This window comes from Bufo gargarizans, chromosome 11, assembly GCF_014858855.1.
Source record: "Bufo gargarizans isolate SCDJY-AF-19 chromosome 11, ASM1485885v1, whole genome shotgun sequence".
In the NCBI taxonomy this organism is placed as follows: domain Eukaryota; kingdom Metazoa; phylum Chordata; class Amphibia; order Anura; family Bufonidae; genus Bufo; species Bufo gargarizans.
In genome coordinates, this window is record NC_058090.1 from 78,635,004 (window position 1) to 78,646,802 (window position 11,799).

At 41.6% G+C, this 11,799-nt stretch overlaps 1 protein-coding gene across 1 annotated transcript; it reads left to right on the top strand.

Annotated features, from left to right (window-relative positions):
* Positions 1-10,362: 10,362 nt before the first annotated feature.
* LOC122921308 (olfactory receptor 12D1-like) lies at positions 10,363-11,289 on the top strand. Its single transcript, XM_044271286.1, has one exon. It carries the CDS (start codon positions 10,363-10,365, stop codon positions 11,287-11,289), a length of 927 nt encoding a protein of 308 aa, XP_044127221.1.
* The last annotated feature ends 510 nt before the right edge of the window (positions 11,290-11,799 follow it).

Here is an 11,799-nt window from a genome sequence, read left to right on the forward strand (position 1 = left end):
CTGTATTGCGTCCGCTTACCCTGCCTACCAGAACAAATCCCTACACCGCCAATAGTCAACAATTAAGTTCACTGAGAGTAAGGCAGTGCCGGTGTCATAAAGAGGAAAACTTTCTTGAGGTCACACAACAGTGTGACAGGCAACTTTTATACAATTACTTCATGGTTTTTTTTAAACCCAAAATATAACAGCAGTATCTAACGCTTGTATTGGACTGTCACAAATGCAGCAAAGGCCCCCAAATGTAGGGTCTTACACAAAATGGGTGTTTTTTTTAAACCCAGAATATAACTGCAGTATTTACAGCTTGTATTTGACTGTCACAAATTTAGCAAAGGACCCAAAATCTATTTTATTGCAAAACATTGGTGTTTTTTAAAACCCTGAATATAACTGCAGTATTTAAAGCTTGTATTTGACTGTCACAAATTCAGGAAATGCCCCAAATGTAGGGTCTTGCACAAAATGTTTTTATATTTTTTTAATTTTTTTTTAACCCAGAATATAACTGCAGTATTTACAGCTTGTATTTGACTGTCACAAATTCAGCAAAGGACCCAAAATCTATTATCTTGCAAAAAATTGGTGTTTTTTGAGACCCTGAATATAACTGCAGTATTTAAAGCTTGTATTTGACTGTCACAAATTCAGGAAATGCCCCAAATGTAAGGTCTTTCAAAAAAATGGGTGTTTTTTTTTAAACCCAGAATATACCGTGACTGCAGTATTTACAGCTTGTATTTGACTGTCGCTAATTCAGCAAAGGACCCAAAATCTATTATCTTACAAAAAATGGGTGTTTTTTAAGACCCAGAATATAACTGCAGTATTTAAAGCTTGTATTTGACTGTCACAAATGCAGCAAAGGCCCCAAATATAGGGTCTTGCAAAAAAAATGGGTGTTTTTTTTTTAACCCAGAATATAACTGCAGCTTGTATTTGCCTGTCAGAAATTCAGCAAAGGACCCAAAATGTATTATCTTGCAAAAAATGGGTGTTTTTTTTTTTTAAACCCTGAATTTAACTGCAGTATTTAAAGCTTGTATTTGACTGTCACAAATGCACATATGCTGTGCTGGTGCACTGAACTTGCACAAAATGGCTGCCAACGCCCACCTAACTAACAGATGGATAAAAGTGTTTTTTCTGTGTGACTGGGCTCAGGGCAGGGTAACAAAAATGGTGCACTGCACCCACACAGCAAAATCGCTGTAGATCGCAGAGTTGACAAGCACTTCTGGTAACAGATTCTTTCCTATTCTCTCCCTCACAGCAGCAGCATCCTATCCCTACACTAGTAAGAGCAGAGTGACTTGCAGCGCTACGTGACTCCAGCTTATGTAGAAGCTGGGTAACATGCTGCACTGGCCAATCACAGCCATGCCATTATTAGGCATGGCTGTGATGGCTTCTAAGGGCACAAGAGTTAAACGCTTGTTGATTGGCTGCTCTGCAGCCTTTCAAAAAGCGCCAATAAATCGCCGAACACCGAACTCAAACACAAACTTTTACTGAAAAGTTTGGGTTCGGGTCTGGGGTCCAAAAATCCTAAAGTTCGGTACGAACCCGAACTTTACAGTTCAGGTTCGCTCAACCCTAGTCAGCATCTATGCATGTCCTTATTACCGCATATGGGCCGTTTATTGTGGATACCTGTGCGGTGACTTTTGGCACATATATAGATTTCTGCATATAGATGAACACAACTCATGCCACTGTCTGGTCACATAATCACAACAAAATTAAGTGGTTAAGATGTGCATTATATTGCTATAGGATTTACTTCTCTGCATCTTACTTCCTCACTCTTTGTCTTGCTTGTGCCTGCCACACTTCACATAATCGCCGTTTGGTCCCCGCATTAACACGTGAGTGTGTTGACACTCCAGAGGGGATCGCATCGCTGAGATGGGCGGAGGTTAAGGGCGGGCGCATACAGTCTGTGTGACACGCCCACTGCTCTCTCGTTCACCGGCGGCTGTTGTATCCTCCACTTAGGGAAGGAGTTTCCCCTATTTCAATAGCAGAGAGCGGCGCCCGTATTACGGCCACCCTAGCGCCAATGCCGTCGCCTAAATACACGAGGCATATGGAGTTCTATATGTCTGTTTGTCTGTCATGTACTTTAACCCCTTAGGGGCTCATGACGTACCCGTACGGCATGGTTCCCGAGTCCTTAAGGACCCATGATGTACCGGTACGTCATCTATAGTTCCGATCACCGCTGCCCGGTGGGCGGTGATCGGAACCCGGTGCCTGCTCAAATCATTTAGCAAGCACCACGGCTAAATGCGCGGGGGGGTCCCGTGCCCCCCGTGTCGGAGATCGCCGCAAACCGCAGGTCAATTCAGACCTGCGGTTTGCAGCTGTTACCTGGTGCAGCGGCGGTGGTGCCATCGGGTCCTTATGGGGCTGTGGGGGGGACCCGATGGCATGGAAGGCAGCGCGATGCTTTCCTGAGGCATCGCGCTGCCTTCTGGTGAAGAGCCTGTGAGATCCAGCCCCCTGGATCTCACAGGCCGGAAGCTGTATGAGTAATACACACAGTATTACTCATACAGCCAATGCATTCCAATACAGAAGTATTGGAATGCATTGTAAAGGATTAGACCCCCAAAAGTCGAAGTCCCAAAGTGGGACAAAAAATAAAGTGAAAAAAAAAGTTGAAAAAATTAAAGTTTTCTCCCCCAAAAAATTAAGTTTCAATTAAAAATAAACAAAAACTTCATTTTCCCTAAATAAAGTTAAAAAAATCGGTAAAAAATCGGGGGGAAAAAAAGTATATATATTGGGTATCGCCGCGTCCATATCGACTGACTCTATTAACATATCACATGACCTAACCCCTCAGATGAACACCGTTAAAAAAAAAAAAAAAAACTGTGCTAAATAAACCTTTTTTTTTGTCACCGTACATCACAAAAAGTACAACAGAAAGCGATCAAAAAGGCGTTTTCCCACCAAAATAGTACCAATCTAACCGTCGCCTCATCCCGCAACAAATGAGCCCCTACCTGAGACAATCGCACCCAAAAATAAAAAAAAACTATGGCTCAGAATATGGAGACACTAAAACATTATTTTTTTTTGTTTTAAAAAAGCTGTTATTGTGTAAAACTTACATAAATAAAAAAAAAAGTATACATATTTAGTATCGTTGCGTTCGTATCGACCGGCTCTATAAAAATATCATATGACCTAACCCCTCAGATGAACACCGTAAAAAATAAAAACTGTGCTAAATAAACCATTTTTTGTCACCTTACATCACAAAAAGTGTAATAGCAAGCAGTCAAAAAGTCATATGCACCCCAAAATAGTGCCAATCAAACCGTCATCTCATCCCACAAAAAATCAGACCCTACCTAAGATATTCGCCAAAAAACTGAAAAAAACTATGGCTCTCAGAATATGGAGACACTAAAACATGATTTTTTTTGTTACAAAATTTATATTATTGTGTAAAACTTACATTAATAAAAAAAAAGTATACATATTAGGTATCGCCGTGTCCGTATCGACCGGCTCTATAAAAATATCACATGACCTAACCCCTCAGATGAACACTGTAAAAAAATGTAAAATAAAAACTGCTAAATAAACTATTTTTTGTCACCTTACATCACAAAAAGTGTAATAGCAAGCGATCAAAAAGTCACACGCACCCCAAAATAGTGCCAATAAAACCATCATCTCATCCCGCAAAAATCATACCCTACCCAAGGTAATCGCCCCAAAACTGAAAAAATTATGGCTCTCAGACTATGGAAACACTAAAACATGATTTATTTTTTGCTTCAAAAAAGAAATCCTTGTGTAAAACTTACATAAATTTAAAAAAAAGTATACATATTAAGTATCGCCGTATCCGTGACAACCTGGTCTATAAAAATATCACATGATCTAACCTGTCAGATGAATGTTGTAAATAACAAAAAATAAAAATGGTGCCAAAACAGCTATTTCTTGTTATCTTGCCTCATAAAAAGTGTGATATAGAGCAACCAAAAATGATATGTACCCTAAACTAGTACCAACAATACTGCCACTCTATCCCGTAGTTTCTAAAATGGAGCCACTTTTTTGGAGTTTCTACTCTAGGGGCGCATCAGGGGAGCTTAAAATGGGACATGGTTTTAAAAAAAAAACAGTCCAGAAAAATCTGCCTTCCAAAAAACGTATGGCATTCCTTTCCTTCTGCGCCCTGCCGTGTGCCCATCCAGTAGTTTACGACCACATATGGGGTGTTTCTGTAAACTACAGAATCAGGGCTATAAATATTGAATTTGTTTTGGCTGTTAACCCTTGCTTTGTAACTGGAAAAAAATTATTAAAATGGAAAATCTGCCCAAAAAGTGAAATTTTTAAATTGTATCTCTATTTTCCATTAATTCTTGTGGAACACCTAAAGAGTTAACAAAGTTTGTCAAATCAGTTTTGAATACCTTGAGGGGTGTAGTTTATAGAATTGGGTCATTTTTGGGTGGTTTCTATTATGTAAGCCTCGCAAAGTGACTTCAGACCTGAACTGGTCCCTAAAAATTGTTTTTTTGGAAATTTCTGAAAAATTTCAAGATTTGCTTCTAAACTTCGAAGCCTTGTAACATCCCCAAAAAATAAAATATCATTCCCAAAATGATCCAAACATGAAATAGACCTATGGGGAATGTAAAGTAATAACTATTTTTGGAGGTATTACTATGTATTACAGAAGTAGAGAAATTGAAACTTGGAAGTTTGCAATTTTTTACAAATCTTTTCTAAATTTGGTATTTTTTTTATAAATAAAAATGATTTTTTTTTACTTCATTTTACCAGTGTCATGAAGTACAATATGTGACGAAAAAACAATCTCAGAATGGCCTGGATAAGTCAAAGCGCTTCAAAGTTATCAGCACTTAAAGTGACATTGGTCAGATTTGCAAAAAATGGCCATAAGGTGAAATAGGGCCGAGTCCTTAAGGGGTTAATATACCCGGCTCCTGATGAGCCCTAACGGCGAAACAGTGAGCATAGAATAGGGTACAGATTTAGCGCAATCCTCTGGATGGAGATAGGGCACACAGCCTTCTATAATATTTAGCCAAGACAATATAGCTATGTAACAATAGGGGCAGTGAAGGGACTACACATTATCAGTGGTGATGTCAGCAATTGTTACCCACAGAGTGTAATTAGATCCCCGCCTCGTAGCTTTAAAGAGTCTAGTCACTAGTACCTCTGAACTCATGGTAACTGGTATCGTCCTGGTCAGGGCCGGCCTTAGGTGTTCAGGCGCCCTGTGCGAGCTAACCTTGTGGCGCCCCCCCCCCCCCCCCCAAAAAAAAAAAAAACACTGCTTGTTGCTGGCATCATGGCATAGGCTGGCTGACTATCCAACCAAGTAGTTACCAGCCCTCACACCCCAAAGGCCGGTGTAATGTTATACTTCCCTAGTTCGTGAGATTTCCCTACCCTCGTCACTTCCGGTCGCACCGGACATGACGTGAGGAGGTGTGCAGCGCCGCGCAGGCGCACAACGACAGGTTAGGGAAATTTCACAGCAGAGTGCGCATGCGCCAGGAGCCTCGCCGGCGGTTAGGGTAGGGAAAAACTATGGGCCAATGCGCAGTGATCGGATGGATGTTTTCAGCTGAACACCGGCCGACACTGCGCATGCACCGGAGCCTCACCAGCGGTTAGGGAAGGGAAAAATTACGTACGGGCCAGTGCTTTTTCCCTACCCTAAACGCTGGTGAGGCTCCCAGCGCATGCACAGTGTCGGCCGGTGTCCAGCTGAGAAAATTTGTTTCCAATGTAGTATTAATAACTAAACAATTAAATAATAAACATATTGCATTGTCTACTTACCACCAGGACAATAAGATGATCTGGACTCTGGCTGCAGTCTGGCTCTGGGGACTCCATTGTCATTCTCTCCCCCCCCCCCCCCCCCCCCTCCCTTGTCACTCTCATTATCCCCCCTCTCCCTTGTCACTCATTATTCCACCCGCCCTCCCTTGTCACGCTCATTATCCCCCCCCCCATCACTCTCATTATTCCCCCCCCCCCATCACTCTCACTATTCCCCCCCCCATCACTCTCACTATTCCCCCCATCACTCTCATTATTTCCCCCCCCCATCACTCTCATTATTTCCCCCCCCCCATCACTCTCATTATTTCCCCCCCCCATCACTCTCATTATTTCCCCCCCCATCACTCTCATTATTTCCCCCCCCATCACTCTCATTATTTCCCCCCCCCATCACTCTCATTATTTCCCCCCCCATCACTCTCATTATTCCCCCCCCATCACTCTCATTATTCCCCCCCCATCACTCTCACTATTCCCCCCCCATCACTCTCATTATTTCCCCCCCCCATCACTCTCATTATTTCCCCCCCCCATCACTCTCATTATTTCCCCCCCCATCACTCTCATTATTCCCCCCCCATCACTCTCATTATTTCCCCCCCCCATCACTCTCATTATTCCCCCCCCCCATCACTCTCATTATTCCCCCCCCCATCACTCTCATTATTCCCCCCCCCATCACTCTCATTATTCCCCCCCCCCACTCTCATTATTCCCCCCCCATCACTCTCATTATTTCCCCCCCCCATCACTCTCATTATTTCCCCCCCCATCACTCTCATTATTTCCCCCCCCCATCACTCTCATTATTTCCCCCCCCATCACTCTCATTATTTCCCCCCCCCCCCACTCTCATTATTTCCCCCCCCCCCCCATCACTCTCATTATTTCCCCCCCCCCATCACTCTCATTATTTCCCCCCCCCCATCACTCTCATTATTTCCCCCCCCCCCATCACTCTCATTATTCCCCCCCCCATCACTCTCATTATTTCCCCCCCCCCATCACTCTCATTATTTCCCCCCCCCCATCACTCTCATTATTTCCCCCCCCATCACTCTCATTATTCCCCCCCCCCCATCACTCTCATTATTTCCCCCCCCCCCATCACTCTCATTATTTCCCCCCCCATCACTCTCATTATTTCCCCCCCCCCATCACTCTCATTATTTCCCCCCCCATCACTCTCATTATTTCCCCCCCCCCCCATCACTCTCATTATTTCCCCCCCCCCATCACTCTCATTATTCCCCCCCCCCCCATCACTCATTATTTCCTCCCCCCCCCATCACTCTCATTATTTCCTCCCCCCTCCCCCCTTGTCACTCTCTCTCTTCCCTCCCCCCTTGTCACTCTCTCTCTTTCTTTCCTCCCCCCTCGTCACTCTCTCTTTCTTTCCTCCCCCCTTGTCACTCTCTCTCTTTCTTTCCTCCCCCCTTGTCACTCTAGTGTACCTCTAGTGTAGCGTGGCCGAGCTCTGTTCGATCCGCGGTACAGGAGCATTTGTTTCCTGTACCCGGCCGGACTGACAGGAAGTGCACACTAAGTGAGCACTTCCTGTCAGTCCGGCCGGGTACAGGAAACAAAAGCTCCTGTACCGCGGACCTAACAGAGCTCGGCCACGCTACATTAACAGGCGCAGGCAGGATTCTTTAGAGCGGCAAGCCACTCAGGCGGCGCAGAATGAGGGGCGCCGCCAGCCGCCCCCAACTTATATAAGCAACTTTTTTTTTTTACCGCAACGGGCGCCGGGCGCCCCCTGCTGAATACTTGGGAAAACATAAGTGCCGCCTCGCCTGCCCATATTACATTGCGGGCTGTCGGCCGCCCGGCGCCCCTGTTGCTATGGCGCCCTGTGCGGCCGCACAGCCCGCACACCCCAAAGGCCGGCCCTGGTCCTGGTCATATACTGCGCTACAGTGGTGTTGTTGAGTATATACCAGCCTGAACGTACCGTAGATTGCACAGCGTTAATATCTACATACACGCTATAGGGCATTATACTGGACAGCCAGTAATCCCCTACCAGATACGCAAAGAGGCACTGAGTGGTGGTTTGGCTGCCATCTATAGAAGTTCAGAGGTCAAAAATACTTATATTCTATTATTCTTTATATGTATTTAGGTAGGGTCGTACATACCCTCCTCTTTTTATATGAAATACGTTCCAAACAATTAACAAATAAAGGCACAATAAAGTCCTGTCTGGGTGTCATATAACAACTCCGTAAAGCTTGGATGCTTTGTAGTATTTCTACGTTGCTATTTTTCCCATATTAGCATAGAGACAAATTGAAGTTACATTTTCATCGATCCCCAGGAGATAGAGATTGTACATGTATTCCTCAATGAGATTGTCTTATGGGCATATAAAATAATATATATACGGTATATAGTACTATTAGCACTTAACAGAAATCCTGTATTCCGTAGTTAGTCTGTGTCAGAATCAGATTATCACCTGCTGGATTAAAGCTACTGTTCTATGTACAGTAGCATTATTTAAGATTGAAATATGCGTTCTTTCTAAAAGCTGAAATGGAGACCAATCGATAGAAAGTGCACAGAGGTAAGTAATAAAATTACCAAATAGGTACATACAGTCACGTGAAAAAGTAGGGACACCCAATATCAAGGTTTTGGGTTTTTTTCCCATTCAAGCGATATATAAAGTTAAAGGTAATGGAACAAAAAATAACATTTTGGCCTTCCAAAAATGAACGAATGAATGTACAGATACGTCTTTCCCTTGTGCGGAAAAAATAATGGAACGCAAATATCTCCTGCAGGTGCTTCTAGTCTCTGACATCAAATGGAATAAATGTTTCCTTTAGTCTTTCCTTAATAATCCTGTCCTAGGAAAAGTCAAGTCAGTAAAGATAGAAACATCTTCCTCATCAATGCTAAAATCTTTCTTATAATTTTTTACCTCTTTAATCAATTAAAGACCAGGCTCCGTTTTTTCACATTCCCAGAGCCATCATTTATTTTTATTTTTCTGTTCACAGGGGGCTCTTTTGGGGGACAAGTTATATTTTTTTTATGCCACTATCTAATTTTCTAATTTACCATGTCTTCTATTAGAAAACGGGGAAAACAAATTTGCTGTGGGGTGAAATTGAAAAAAATAAATAAAAAATATATATATATATATTTAGGGTTTTGAGATTACACTGTTTACTGCATGCTAAAAATCATTCTGCTGGTCCATACAATGACAGCAATCCCAATTCATATGGTTTTACTACTTAAAATTCTCTGAATAAAATAAAAATTTCTTTGAATCACCATTTTCTGACAGCCATAATTTTTTTTTTTATTATTATTTATTTCTACGGAGCTCTATGAGGGCTTGTTTATTGCTGGACGAACTGTGGTTTTTATTGATAATATTTTGGGGATATGTTTGACTTTTAGATCAATTTTTATTACGGGGGACAAGGTGACAAAAAAATGGTCATGTGTATTTAATTTTTTTTCACACAGGAAATATATTTTTTATGTTTTAATAGTTCAGACATTTTAAGATGCAGAAATACCTGTTATGTTGTTTTTTTTATTTTTTAGATGTAAGATATTTTATGTTTTTTTTTTTGGTTTTTTTTTTACATTTTACACAATAACATGCAATCTTTTGATATCTTGTCCCGTGGACCACAATAGAATACTATTGTGGTCTATGAGATTCTTACACTCTGCCTGCTGAGCCGTGCCTTGTGCACAGCTTTACAGGCAACTAACCATGAAATGCCTGGGAACTTTCAGAAGGCCCCAGGCTGTCATGGTAACTTATCAGAACCCTGTAATTTCACTGTGAGATCAGAAGGCAGATGAAGCCCCCTCCCTCTACCTAACCCAAAAAATACCCTGATTGCTATTGGAAGTGGCATTTGAAAGGTTAAATGACCGGGTTCAATGCCATTGCCGATTCCGGTCTTTGCAGCTGGGTACCCGCTGTGAATAAAGCTGGCTCAGAGCAGCAGCCCACTCCATACACTCTCTTTTGCATAATAACTTATAGTGTAGGTGATTTTGTTGATATAATAGAAAACCCTATTTTGTTGATATAATAGAAAACATTCACAAAGAATATGGAAGCCAAGGTGACAGAGATAAAGAATTTACACAGTATACAGTAAGGAGGCCAGCAGACCAGAATGTAGTCAAAACTTGATATTGCTATTCCTCTAGAAATAGGCCTCAGTGGGAGCTGTGTATACAGTACAGTGTTTATTCTAATGAATAAGCTCTAGTTAATTTCGAAGAATTTTGGAAACCCTTTACTTCTGTCTTATTCAAAACATTAATTTTCTAATTTTTGTCCCCTTTATTTTAGGGATAATTTTTCTTCTTTAAATACACATTATCAACCTATAAAATAAGCTTAAGTGTTTTACCCTACTTACATATGATTGGACCTTTTATTGATGTTTTTTGGCTCAACTATTTATTTTAAGTAGTTATAGACAATATTATATTTTTTCAATTTCATCTTATGGTTGCAGCATGAACCAATCATCAGTAACTGAATTTATCTTGCTTGGTCTCACAGATATAGTAAAGGTCCAGTTAAGTCTTTTTGGAATATTTTTGATGTTTTACATGGTGACAATTTTTGGGAACTTTTCCATTATGGTCTTCACACGAATAGACCAAAGTCTTCACACACCCATGTATTTCTTCTTATGGAATTTGTCTTTCATTGACTTATGCTTCTCCTCTGTTGCTGTTCCTAAAATGCTGATAGATTTTTTGGTAGTCAAGAAAACAATTTCTTTTGGTGGCTGCATTTCTCAGATACATTTCTTTCATTTCCTTGGTAGCACAGAGGTCATGCTCCTAACTACCATGTCCTTTGATCGATATGTAGCCATTGGTAACCCTTTGAGATATATGCAGATCATGAATAGCAAGGTCTATACGACGTTAGCTTTGGTCTCTTGGGTGGCTGGATTTTTCCATGCATTGATACACACTGTCTTAACGGCAAAGCTTCCATTTTGTGGACCAAATTTAGTAAATCACTTTTTCTGTGACGTTAAGCCTGTATTGAAGTTGGCTTGTACAGACACGACTTTGAACCTGTATCTTCTTATCAGGATAACTGGAACTTTAGCAATAACATCTTTTGTCCTAACTTTTCTCTCTTATATTTGTATCAGTAAATTTTTGTTAAGGATTAAGACAGCGACAGGAAGAAAAAATGCATTGTCCACGTGCAGTGCACACCTCACAGTGGTGGTACTTCTCTATGGCACAGCCATATTCACTTATGTACGTACTTCCACCAAGAATGCATTAGATCAAGATCGAGTTATTGCAGTTCTATTCACTGTTGTAACACCTGCTCTCAACCCAATGATATATACATTACGTAATAAAGATATGAGGAAAGCTTTCATGAAAATAATGGGATTGAAATCAAAAAGGTAAATGTTAAAGGGAGATTCCAGTTTTTAAAAGTTATCCCTTACCCACAGAATAGGGTATAACTATTTGATCTGTGGGGGTCCTACTGCTGGGACCTCCATGTTCACAAGAACGTATACCCTGTACTCATTGGAGCACGCCAAAATGAAAGGAGCGACAGGTCAGGCATGCAAACTACTGATCCATTCATCTCTATGGGGGTTCCAGAAATAGCCGAGTTCTGTACTCCAGAACTCATGCTCCAGCTGCCACTCCATTGATTTTGGGGAGCTCTGATGAGCATAGGGTGCCTATTCTCATGATTGGTGGGGATTCCAGCAGTAGTTCCCCCACCAATCTAATAGTTTATAGAGATTGATATCTAAAAAATAGGGGTGGCCAGGCCTGGGCTGAAAATGAAAAAGTAAATAAATAAAACACTACTTACCTTGTCGGAACCTCCTGGTTCCAGTTTGATGCCTCCCATTCTCGATGCTTCTGGTGTCCACATGCTTCAGTTGCTTCAGTTGCCTC

Coding starts and splice junctions, on each gene's coding strand:
- LOC122921308 (XM_044271286.1), top strand. CDS start 10,363: ATGAACCAATCATCAGTAACTGAATTTATCTTGCTTGGTCTCACAGAT.